The 13,578-nt window shown below is 38.0% G+C and overlaps 1 protein-coding gene across 2 annotated transcripts in view; it reads left to right on the plus strand.

Moving 5' to 3' along the window:
* The window catches only part of CERT1 (ceramide transporter 1), a 145,468-nt gene extending 132,747 nt beyond the window's left edge, over positions 1 to 12,721 (plus strand). For both annotated transcript variants that reach the window (XM_066234647.1, XM_066234646.1), the window contains 2 exons: positions 12 to 148; positions 9,316 to 12,721. In XM_066234647.1, coding sequence (XP_066090744.1) covers positions 12 to 139 — 128 coding nt within the window. In that variant the 3' untranslated portion in view covers positions 140 to 148; positions 9,316 to 12,721. The remainder of the gene's footprint in view (positions 1 to 11; positions 149 to 9,315) is intronic.
* Positions 12,722 to 13,578: the final 857 nt, after the last annotated feature.

Raw genomic sequence — 13,578 nt, forward strand, 5'->3', positions numbered from 1 at the left:
TTAACTTGCAGTGAACCCTGGAGGATGGGCACCAGCCTCAGTATTAAGGGCAGTGGCAAAACGAGAGTATCCAAAGTTTCTAAAACGTTTTACTTCTTATGTCCAAGAGAAAACAGCAGGAAAACCTATCCTGTTCTAGTATTAACAGGTACTGGAAGATCTATGTTGTCCTCTTTTTCAACTCTACCATAATTCTTCAGATATCAAAAATGTACTGGTCAGGTAGCTTGGTTGGTTAGAGCTTTGTCACAAAGTACAGAGGTTGCCAGTTTGATCCCTGGTCAGAACACATACAAGAACAGATTGATATCTCTCTCTCTCTCTTTCTCCCTGTCCCTCTTTCCCTGTGCTTCTCCCCATCTCTCTTCCTGTCTCAGTAAAATCAATAAATTTTAAAAAATTGTTTTAATAATAATAAAAATTTAGTTAAGTATTGAAAGTAGTTTCTGTGTTTTATGATATTCCCAGATAAAGGGTTATAATTTGTATAGCCTTAAAATTTTTTTTTCTGCTTATGTTACCGTATTTCCCCATGTATAAAATGCTCACATGTATAAGACGCACCTTAATTTGGGGGCCTGAAATTTGAAAAAAAGTGTATTACATAAAGTTTTTGAACTTAAGTTTCATTTATCATAAAATTTATATAAAACTCCCTATCATTGTCAAAACTCCCATTTACAAACTTGTCTTCATCTGTGTCTGATGATGAATCACTGTCTTCATATGGCATCGTCCTCGGTTCCATCTGTGTAATTTGAAATGCCACACTTCTTAAATGATTTAATAAAGATCTCAATCTTGATATTACCTCAGGATCTTTTCACCCAGGTACAAACTTCTCCTATGAGTTGGTTTCTTCACTCTTCCTGCTGGTGTCAAATTATCTACAACAGTGAGTGCAAAAACAAGTACAAAAAGGCGGGAAATGCAAGTACAAAAACTACAACCACTGTATAAATTTTAGACCCCAAGCTTTGCGGGGCCCCCCCCCCCCCAAGGTGCGTCTTATACATGGGGAAATATGGTAAATAATACCTGCTCATTTAAAGAAATTTTAACAATATAGAACTATAGAATTTCAGAAGTATAAATTCTCTGTTTCTTTTCCCTCATAGAACTTACTATTTAGGTTTGTGGGATATTTTTTTAGATTTTTATATATATGTACTTACGTATATATTTTTTTGATTGGCTTTAAAAATGTTTTTATTCTGCCTGACCAGTGGTGGTGTAGTGGATAGAGCATCAACCTCAGAAGCTGAGGACTGAGGTTTGAAAACCTGAAGTCACCTGCTTGAGCACAGGCTCACCAGCTTAAGCGTGAGATCATAGACATGACCGCATGGTCACTGGCTTGAGCTCAGTGGTCTCTGGCTTGAGCAAGGGGTCACTGGCTCAGCTAGAGCCCCCCAGTTAAGCCACATATGAAAAGCAATCAATGAACAACGAAAGCAAGGGTCGGGAACCTTTTTGGCTGAGAATGCCATGAACGCCACATATTTTAAAATGTAATTCCATGAGAGCCATACAACGACCCATGTACGTTACGCATGATTCAATAAAATTTGGTGTTGTCCCGGAGGACAGCTGTGATTGGTCCAGCCACCCGCAACCATGAACATGAGCGTTAGGAAATGAATGGATTGTAATACATGAGAATGTTTTATATTTTTAATGTTGTTATTTTTTTTATTAAAGATTTGTCCGCGAGCCAGATGCAGCTATTAAAAGAGCCACATCTGGCTTGCAAGCCATAGGTTCCCAACCCTGAACTAAAGTGACACAACTACAAGTTGATGCTTCTTATCTTTCTACCTTCCAGTCTCTTTGTCTCTCTCTTACTTAAAAAAAAGTTTATTCTATACTTACTGTTTTGTAGATTATTTTTGTAATTAATATATTTTAATTATTCCATATAAAGATATGAGATGTATACAACAAAACATCAAAACATTTTGTTTTGAGCGCAAAAACAAAAAAAAGTACAAAAAGGCAGGAAATATCTGTACATGAATATATAGGGAAGCAGAATTTATTAACTAGTCCACAAAATAACGTCTATATTGGTTTTATGTTTTTACTGTCAAAAAATGCTGCATTAAGCCTGACATGTCAGTGGCACAGTGAATAGGGCATCAGCCTTGGACGCAGAGGACCCAGATTCGAAACCTTGAGGTTGCCAGCTGGAGTGAGGGGTCGCTGGCTTGAGCCCAAAGGTCACTTACTTGAGCAAGGGGTCACAGGCTCGGCTATAGCTCCCTAATCAAGGCACATATGAGAAAGCAATTGATGAACAGCTAAGGTGCTGCAATGAAAATTTTATTCTTCTCATCTTCTTCTTTCCTATCTTTCTGTCCCTGTCTGTCTTTCTGTCTCTTGCTCACTAAAAAAAAAAAAAGCACAGATTTGTACAAGGAGCCAAAATGTTTATTTTTTTATTAAATAAGTTATATATTAACATAGTTCAGAAGTCAAAAGGATCAAGATATACAATAAAATTTATTCCCTATTTGCCCAGTTTCGTCTTCCCTTCACACACACAAAACTATATAACTGATATTACTAATTTCTTGTGTATTTGTCCAGAGGTTTTTTAATGCCTTGAGCAAATACAGTTGTATTTCTCTCACACATTAGCAATTATGGCCCATGAAAACTTAGCATACCATGCACACTGTTCTGCATCTTGCTTTCCCACTTTATCTTGAAGGTCTTTACATATTGGTACAGAGCTTCTTCATTCTTTTTTTTTTTTTTTTTTTTTTAATTTTATTTATTCATTTTTGGAGAGGAGAGAGAGAGGGAGAGAGAGAAACAGAGAGAGAGAAGGGGGGAGGAGCTGGAAGCATCAACTCCCATATGTGCCTTGACCAGGCAAGCCCAGGGCTTTGAACCGGCGACCTCAGCATTTCCAGGTTGATGCTTTATCCACTGCGCCACCACAGGTCAGGCCAGAGCTTCTTCATTCTTAAGACTACACAGTATCTTATTGTATGGATGTACATAATTTAGCCTCCATTTGTAGATGTTAAAATTGTTTCCAATTTTCATGAGAACAGTATTGCAGTTATATCCATATGTCATTTTGCATTTACAAGTTTAAATGTGGGATAAATTTAAGTTTACATGTTGGATAAATTACTTGATGTTTCACTGCCAGAACTCTGGGGGTTTGTGCAGCTTGGGTTATTGCCCTCTGTAGTACTTGTATTAATTTCCATCTCACCAGCAGTAATGTATTATAGTGCCCATTTCTCTACACCCTGTCATGCAATGTGTTAAGTGAAACTTTCTGATTTTTTCTAACTTGATAGGTTAAAATACTCTCACCATGTAGTTTTAGTTGTATTTCTCTTATGAATGAGTTTGAACATCTTGGGTGCATCGGAGAACATTTGTGTAATTCTGTTTCTATAAACTCTCACTGTATGTTAATATTTAAATTTTTAATAGATATTACCAAAGTATAATTGATAGGCAATAAGTATATATGAACATCCTTTCATTCTTCCCTACACTGAACATTAAATCATTGGCTGAGAACTTTATATTCTTCTATCAATTTTTTGAGATGAAAATTATCATCTAATGACTGATGCTTTCGGTTAAATCTGATTTCTGATAGTGTCTATAGTATGTCTTTTTTAAAAAAACTCAAAAGCTAATTTGTTGTCAGAGGGTAATACAAAGGTTATTGCATTGATGCCCCAACGTATTTAGCTATTCCCAGGAAAAAGGTGACCTGCAAATGTTAATGTACTGCTCACAAAAAATTAGAGGATATTTCAAAGTGAATATGAAGCGATAAAATATCCCCTAATTTTTGTGAGCAGTGTAGGTTCTGTCCTCATGGATCTGAATGCTAAATAAGTGCTTTGAGATACAGCCTGACCTTTGAGGAATCCTCTCTTCAGGCATGAGTGCATTGCGTAAATGTGCTGACTATATAGAATATTTTGTACTTTAGGATTATTATGGGTAGATCTGGACACATAATTCCTTATTGATTCTACCTCTACACTGTCTTTGTCAAACCAGAAACATGATGCCACACAATGGCAGCAGCCTTGTCACCTTGCTTAGCTGGGTGTCTCTGCCCACAGCATTAAGATTTTTAAAAAGTTGCTGTTTGCTCTGTAGCCAAGACCAAGCATGCAGCCCTGTTTTTCTCTTCTTCACCTTTACTCCCAACCTTGCAAGGCAGAAAATATAACCATATATTAAGCAGAAAAAATGAGAATGCAGTTATACACAGGGTGAGGAGAAAGTATGTTTACAGTTGTGAGTATGCAAAACAGAATTTATTCTTGTATTATATATTTGTGTGTGACAGAGACAGAGAGAGAGACAGGGACAGAAAGGAAGAGAGATGAGAACCATCAGTTCTTCGTTGAGCACCTTAGTTGTTCATTGATTGCTTTCTCATATGTGCCTTGACCAGTGGGCTACAGCAGAGCGAGTGACCCCTTGCTCAAACCAGAGACCTTGGGTACAAGCTGGTGAGCCTTTCTCAAGCCAGATGAGCCTGTGCTCAAGCTAGCGACCTCGGGGTCTCGAACCTGGATATTCCACGTCCCAGTCCTTCGCCGTCACTCTATCCACTGCACCACCACCTGGTCAGGCTTTGTTATTCTTGTATTATATATTTTTCCATATGAACAACTGTAAACCTACTTTTGTCCACCCCTGTATAGAACGTGCTGTCAACTATAAGAAGAATAATTTTTTTTTAATTTATGATTTTAATTTGTGTTTACATAGAGATTCAAGTGTCCCACTGAATATATCCCCCCACCCCCTTACTCCCCCTTGGGCCCCCCCAAGCCCCCTCCCCACAATTCCCCCCCCTTCCCTCCAGGATTTGCTGTTCTGTTCTCTGTATATTCTATGCTATGTATATATAAACCCATTAATCTCTTTTCCTTCTCTGATCCCAACTTCTCTTCTACTTTCCCTCTGACCGCTTTCTCTCTGGTCCCTTTGATCCCCACCTCTGCCTCTGTTCTGTTCCTTAGTTCACATTGTTCATTGGATTCCTAAAATGAGTGAGGTCGTATGATATTTTTCTTTCTTTGTCTGGCTTATTTCACTTAACGTAATAGTTTCTAGGTCCTTCCATGTTGTCACAGAAGGTAAGATTTCCTTCTTTTTCATGGCCCCATAGTATCCCATTGTATATATGTACCACTGCTTTTTAATCCACTTGTCCACTGATGGACACTGGGCTGTTTCCACATCTTGGCTATTGTAAACAATGCTGCCATAAACATGGGGGTGCATTTCTTCTTTTGAATCAGTGACTTCGTATTCGTAGACTGTATTCCTAAAAGTGGGATAGCTGGGTCAAAGGGCACTTCAATTTTTAATTTTTTTAGGAATCTCCACACTGTTTTCCACAGTGGCTGAACCAATCTGCATTCCCACCAGCAGTGCAGGAGGGTTCCCTTTTCTCCACATCCTCACCAGCACTTATTCTGTGTTGTTTTGCTAGTAAGTGCCATTCTGACTGGTGTGAGGTGATATCTCATTGTGGTTTTAATTTGCATTTCTCTAATGATTAGTGATGTTGAGCATTTTTTCATATGCGTATTGGCCATCTGTAGGTCCTCTTTGAAGAAATGTCTATTCATTTATTTTGCCCATTTTTTGATTGGATTGTTTATCTTCCTGGTGTTGAGTTTTACAAGTTTTTATAAATTTTGGTTATTAACCCCTTATCAGACTTATTGGCAAATATATTCTCCCATTGTGTGGGTTGTCTTTTTATTTTGTTAATGGTGTCGTTAGCTGTGCAAAAGCTTTTTAGTTTCATGTAGTCCCATTTGTTCATCCTGTCCTTTATTTCACTTGCTCGTGGAGCTAAATCAGCAAAAATATTGCTATGAGAGATATCAGAGAGCTTACTGCCTATGTTTTCTTTCAAGATGTTTATGGTTTCATGACTGACATTTAAATCTTATCCATTCTGAGTTTATTTTTATGAATGGCGTAAGTTGGTAATCTAGTTTCATTTTTTTGCAGGTAGCTGTCCAATTTTCCCAACACCATTTGTTAAAGAGAATGTCTTTACTCCATTGTATGCTCTTATCTCCTTTGTCAAATACCAATTGTCCATATAGGTGTGGGTTTATTTTTGACTTCTCTGTTCGGTTCCATTGATCTATATGCCTGTTCTTATGCCAATACCAAGCTGTTTTGAGTATGATAGGCTTGTAGTATAACTTGATATCAGGAAATGTGATACCACCCACTTTATTCTTCTTTTTCAGGATTGCTGAGGCTATTCATGTTCTTTATTTGGTTCCATATAAATTTTTGGAATATTCTGTAACTTTGAAGTATATCATTGGTATTTTAATAGGAACTGCATTGAATTTATAGATTGCTTTGGGTAATATAGACATTTTAATGATGTTTATTCTTCCTATCCATGAACACGGTATATGCTTCCACTTGTTTGTATCTTCCTTGATTTTCTTTAACAATGTTTTATCATTTTTCAAGAACAAGTCTTTAACCTCTTTGGTTAAATTTACTCCTAGGTACTTTATTATTATTTTTTTTTTTTTTTAGCAAAGTTGACTGGGATTGGTTTTTTTTAGTTTCTTTTTTACATAGTTCATTGTTGCTGTATAAAAATGCCACTGATTTCTGAATATTGATTTTATATCCTGCCACCTTGCTGAATTCATTTATCAAGTCCAGTAGTTTTTTTACTTTAGGGTTTTCTATGTACAGTATCATATCATCAGCAAATAATGATAGTTTTTTTTTAATTTGATGCATTTTATTTCTTTTTTTTTTTTTTTTGTCTGATTGCTGTGGCTAAGAATTCCAGAACTATGTTGAATTTTATCAAATGCCTTTTCTGTATCTATTGATATTATCCTGTGATTTTTATCCTTTTTTTTGTTTATGTGTTGAATCACATTAATTGATTTGCAGATACTGTACCAGCCTTGTCTATAGAATAAATCCCAACTGATCATGATGTATGATTTTTTTTCATGTATTGCTGGATTCGGTTTGCTAAATTTTTTTTGAGAATTTTAACATCTAAGTTCATCAGGTATATTGGTCTATAGCAGTGGTAGTCAATCTGGTCCCTACCACCCACTAGTGGGTGTTCAGCTTTCGGACCACTTTCATACATCCCTTCCACCACCACAGTCGCCCTCAGCCTCCGCCCCCGCTGGTGGGTACTGAGCTCACGCCAGGCCTCAGTGGGGCTTCCCTGGCTTCCACCTCCGCTGATAGGATAGCGCTTTCGCGTCCTGCCACTGCCCGCCCTCCAGCAAGCACTCAGCAGTGTGGGAGTGGCAATGCAGCTCAGACCTTAGCACTCAATACTGTATTCCCAAGGCTCCCTCCTTCTAAGCAACTGTGCTCTGACTGCAGCAGGAGAGCTTCTGTTTGGCTGGTGACCTACTTCCCTTTGCTGGTATTGCTGGTTCCAGGAAACATTTTCACTTTAGATTTGGGAAGTGACTCAGCCAGTCATTAGGGTGGCTATTCCTCAAAGTGTTTCTCCTTCTGCCGCCTAGATTAAACGCTCTTCCTGCTACTCCAGTCCTCTCAGCTCTCCCTGTCCCCCAGACCCCCGAGTGGGTGGTTGTGAAAGAGGTTTTCTGCGTGGTCCTTTTAAGACAATTCATGGGTCTGAGAAATCTGTCTCTTGTTTGCAAACAGTATCCTGACTTGTTTCGCAGCTAAATACTGTCCGTACGCCTCTTCTAGGCTCTGGGGCTGCAGGCTGGGGCTTCGTTCCTGGGTCCCAGGACCCTCTCCTCTGCACTAAACTACTTCCTGCCACACGAATCTCTCCAGGCTGCTCTTCACTCCCGGGAGCTGGGCAGCCCTCTCCGCATTTCCACTTTTCCTAGTGGTCTCAGTGTGGCTTCTTCAGTGATCCTTGGTTAAAGCGTCCTCTTAGTTTAGTCCAAAGTTGGTTTTTCCAGATGATGGTTCTTAAAATTAAGTTGTAATCCACTGTGGTTCTGGGAGGTGGGAGTTGGTACGTCTGCCTACTCCAGCGCCATCTTGCCGCTTCGACACTCAGTAGCTTTAATGGAGATTTGTTGGAAACTAGAGGCAGCATCTTCCCTCCAACTTCTGTGAATTCATCTTGCTCACATCCATGACTGAGGCTGCAGGGCACCCCCTACCCCTTTGAAGAATAATTTTCTTAAACATTTAAAATATACATACTAACATATTACTAGCATTGACCTCTAAACTGCTAGTTATGGGTATTTTTTTTATTGACTCTGTGTGTGCACACACACATTCTTCTATTTAGTGGTCCTGGGAAGGAAAGTGTTGAGATCTTTTGAGAAAAGAAATACCTCAGGAGAAGGAGGAGGAAGCATTGTGTGTGGACTTGTGTATATGTATGTAAAGATAGAAATGGAAAGACTCACTGGCCCAAACTTGGCTCCGGCCTTGAGTCTTATGTTGAGCTTCTTTCTGACAAAGAACCAAATTCAGACTTTAACATGTGGTAAAGATCTTTGTTCACTTAAAGTAAATTTGTTCCACAATAATTTTAGAAGTTATAGGTATTAAGTAGATTCTAGCAATGAAGTCTCAGGAAAGCTAGCATTCTTAATTTTGGTGATGGGAAAATAGTAACTTTCAATAGTCAGTATTATCTTTAGAGAAATTCCATAAGGTTGATGAGGTCCAAAGATATTAAAAACTGTTTAGTCAAGCCCTGACTAGATAGCTCGGTTGGCTAGAGCATCATGCTAAAGCACAGAAGTTGTCAGTTTGATCCCTCGTCAGGGCACATAGAGAAACAGATCAGTGTTCCTATCGTCTGTGTGTCTCTCCTTTCCTCTCTCTAAAGTCAATAAAATAAACACTAACAAAAAACTGTTAGTCAAATTGTTAAACACATTTGACAAGATCTGAGCTTTTTAATTTAAGATAAGGCAGACTTCATTTTTCATAGCCTTAGTAAAATTTAAAATTCTTGGAAAATTCTTTAGCATAATTTTTATTGAAGAATAAGAAAAAAGAAATTCCAGTTTGTGGGGTATAAATCCAGAGACCTCTGGTTGATTCCTACTTTGCTTTCATGTATCACATTATCCTTTTCAGTATTTTATTTCAAAAGATTCCTATACCTTCTATTCCTTCTTATGGGATAATTTTATGTTCTTAAAGTTGAAAATCCTTAAAAGTAAATCTTAGTAGAGAACCTGTGCATTCCATGAATTGAGAGGGTAGGGGGAATGTGTTCTGGTAGTCATGCATCTATGAGTAATAACGTGTTGCTGAATTTTTTACTTGTCATTTTCTTTCCTACAGTGACTGAAGCAAGGCTGCGTGACATTCCATGAGGGAAAAAAAATAATTGAATGCGCTAAGCTGGAACGTAGGATCTATAGCCTTGCCTATGGCCCAACATGTTGGCCTCGTGTACAGAAATGAAGAAATACTGCAATAGCAAAGCTGAATACCTAACACTAGCTCTCTACTGCTAGATCTCTGCACTCAGCATAAAACTATAAATACATGTAAAATTACATGTACATGGCTATATTTTTATTTGCTTGATCCTAGAAGAGAAAAGAACAACAACTTTGAATCACAACTAGGAATTAATGCTTTAATTTTTGGAAACTTTTTCAGAATTTTTAATTTAGTATGGTCCAGCCTAAGATCCTCAGTTGTATTGGGTTTTGTGCACAAAAGAAAAGCACAAAAGTTGAATGCACGGAGGCATGTGCTTTCTGTGCATCAGACACCTGGCTGGGTTTTCTTTTTCAGGCCTACAGTCAAATCTGTGTCCAGAGTTTTGACTTGTTTTGCTATATGTAATCATAGACTTCATTGCTGCTAATTTTTGTAATGATTCATGTTGTCATATAAAGTGTCTCTTAATAATGGAGGGCTCAGAATAACCTGTGATTTTGTCTTTGCTATAGATAGTCTTGCTCCCATGAAGAACCTTGGTTCTGATGGAGAAGGAATGAAAACTGTATTTTTTCCCCCTAGATATATTTTTTGTATTTTTAGTTGTGTACTGTGTGCTACGGCTCTTTTTTTTTTTCTTTTTTTTTTTTTCCCAGTTTGTTAGAAACACAATTTGGCAATTCCTAAATTGATTCTCTTTGCCTTCAAACAAAAATATTTGTATAAATCTTTGGGTATAAAATGCTCTCCGGTAAAATGGTCAGGATAAAATGAGCTCATGTTATTTTGTGAAATTTGTAAGAGGGTGAATAGTTACTACTTGTAAAAGCAAATCAGATTGAATTTAACTTTTGACTCAGTATTTTTAGTATTCAGTAATTAGTATGTTTTATAGTTCTTCTAATTTGGGCAGTTTAAAAGATATTTTGCAAGATATGCACAGAAAATGTGAGCAATGCTTCTCTTTGCCTCTTGATCAGAAACTTTAGCAGAGAAATAAAGAATTCCATGTGATTTATACTGAAATTCTTTCCCTAGTTGCTATAAGAACTTAAATGTAAACTATAATTTTTTAGTTTTATTAGTTTTAGGCCTCTGAAAAACCTTGAAGCATGGAGTTGAGGCAAGGAGTTATACTCATTGAAGTAGAAATGACTGCCCACTTCAAAGTCTTTATTATGTTTAGACACAAATGTGCTTTCATAATCAGAGGCATTTGGTAGATGCTTTGCTGAGTTGTTCATCTCGGTTGAAACAGAAATCAGATTCATTTTGTAAAGCAGAAAGTCATGTCACATGGAACATGTCCTGTATATATTCCATACATGATAATGGAGTCTTAGTGATAAATGCAAGGTGATAATTTAATGATGGGATTAGTCTGATTACTCATTATGCACAATCCTGGAAGTGAATTACTTGCATCAGATATAGTGATATTTATTCTGTACAGAGAGAAAAATACGTATAAAACATACACTTACATTACAAGCACGCAGATTTCATGCTCCATAAATCTTTTCTATTCTTAATTTTCCTTTCTCTAATGATGTGCATGGAATATGCCTTATTTAGGAAAGTGCAGTTCATAATTTGACTAAGTGGGAAAGTGCCTATGGTGGTAATGCTATTAAGGCAAATAAGACAAACTATATTCAGTTTACTACATCACCAGTTAATATTTTATATTGTGATGTTGAAAAAAAAAGTTTATACCTCAAATGTGTATTTTATTTTACAGTCAGCTATGGGTTGGGGTATGGGAGTCTGGGGAGGTTGGGGCGGAAAGGTGTATTCACCATAGACACTGATGCAAACCTTCAAAAAAAATTCTATATGCCCACTATAAATGTTTCTCTGCCGTTTTTCCTGGTTACTATCATGAACACAGACACGTAACTCATAACTTAATTAGATAGCTTTATTTTACAAAGGTATGGAAAGTTTACAAAGTATCTAAATCTAATTATTTCATTTGCACTGTTAATGATACACTTTTGTAATTCTGTAAATAAAATGATTACACTAAAATATTTGTATTAAAAAGAAAAGAAAAAGATACATTTTACCTTTAGAAAACTGCACTTGCTACTTCACTAGAGTTTATCTTGTCCAACCAGATTTAGAATTGAGTAGGACAATACGAAAAGAATTTAAAAGATGTCAAAATTTGAAGAGGTACTGGGCCTTTAGACACTATTCAGACCCTCTAAAATTACAGTGCTCACAAAAATTAGGGGATATTTTATAGCTTCGTATTGATTTTGAAATACCCCTAATTTTTGTGAGCAGTTTATTTCTGTATGGCTAATTTCTACATACTCTGAATATACATGATATTTTCTCATCCACAATTATTTCCTACTTCTCTTCCCGAAGCCAAAAAAAAAATTTTTTTTTTACTCCTTTCTACTCAGTTACTCTTTTTGTACTGTGATAGAAATTTTAAAAATATTGGTGATGAGGGATTTTGTTCCCTTTTTGTTCACTGTATAGTTCAAGAAAGAGAGTATAGTGTTTTCGTTAGAATTCAGGACTCCTGGTTTTGAGGTGGAGGGTGATCAAAGCAGCTCTTGGTTTGGGATTGCCCCAGGGGCAGCCAAACCAAGTGGAGGGTATGTGTGTCTGGGAGAGGTGTAAGAATACAAAATAAGGAGAAAGGAATAGGTTTACCACTTGTTCACCTATAAAACTAATGTGTACATCTATACAACATCAGTGTCAATTGCTATTGAGAAATTTTTAGTTGGGCTGAGCTGATTCTCTTGTGAAATTCTACTGGTTATCTTTAAGCTTATCAGTTGTTTGTCCAATTAAACACTTTTACCAGTATTTAGTCCAAGTTGTACAGATGTATTTAGATTATTGTCATTGTTCATCTATAAACTCAAAACATAATCATTTTAAAGTACCTTGGGAGTGTATAGAGTGTAACTATTCCATAATAGCTTTATGATCCTGATGGTGTTTTTAAAAATTAATAAAGTTGGCTCTTCTATGTTACAATCACAAAATTAAAACCAGTATTTAAGAGTGGAAAAGTATTAAAATATTATGGACAAATATGCTTGTTGGATTGTTTTTCTTAATTCCAAAATATTGCCCTACATAGTTCTCTGAGTAGTTTAAAGCTAGAAATACTCCATTTCAATGTTCTTCAAACTATATACATTGTAACCCAATTAGGGATGAAGAAAACTAGTGAGTTGTGAAGTAATTCTTTAGACAGAAAGCAAAATAGAACAGAATTGGCATGATCAAATACAGAGAATGTAATAAAGGAATTTTGTGCATCTTTTTTTATGTGTATAAATATTCATGTATATATACTGGGTTGTAATCTAAAATTAATTTCTTATTATGTGTCATGGTCCAGAAGTTTTGTTTTGTTTTGTTTGTATTTTTCTGAAGCTAGAAATGGGAGAGACAGACAGACTCCCCCGACCAGGATCCACCTGGCACTCCCACCAGGGGGCGACACTCTGCCCACCAGGGGGCGATGCTCTGCCACGACCAGAGCCACTCTAGCGCCTGGGGCAGAGGCCAAGGAGCCATCCCTAGGGCCCGGGCCATCTTTGCTCTAATGGAGCCTCGGCTGTGGGAGGGGAAGAGAGAGACAGAGAGGAAGGAGAGGGGGAGGGGTGGAGAAGCAGATGGGCACTTCTCCTGTGTGCCCTGGCCGGGAATCAAACCCAGGACTTCTGCATGCCAGGCCAACGCTCTACCACTGAGCCAACCAGCCAGGGCCAGAAGGTTTTTTTTTTTTTTTTTTTTTTTTTTTTCATTTTTCTGAAGCTGGAAACAGGGAGAGACAGTCAGACAGACTCCCGCATGCGCCTGACCGGGATCCACCCGGCACGCCCACCAGGGGCGATGCTCTGCCCATCCTGGGCGTCGCCATGTTGCGACCAGAGCCACTCTAGCGCCTGAGGCAGAGGCCACAGAGCCATCCCCAGCGCCCGGGCCATCTTTGCTCCAATGGAGCCTTGGCTGCGGGAGGGGGAGAGAGAGAGAGGAAAGCGCGGCGGAGGGGTGGAGAAGCAGATGGGCGCTTCTCCTGTGTGCCCTGGCCAGGAATCGAACCCGGGTCCTCCGCACACTAGGCCGACGCTCTACCGCTGAGCCAACCGGCCAGGGCCCAGAAGGTTTTTTTAA

Source organism: Saccopteryx bilineata, chromosome 6 (assembly GCF_036850765.1).
Source record: "Saccopteryx bilineata isolate mSacBil1 chromosome 6, mSacBil1_pri_phased_curated, whole genome shotgun sequence".
NCBI lineage: Eukaryota > Metazoa > Chordata > Mammalia > Chiroptera > Emballonuridae > Saccopteryx > Saccopteryx bilineata.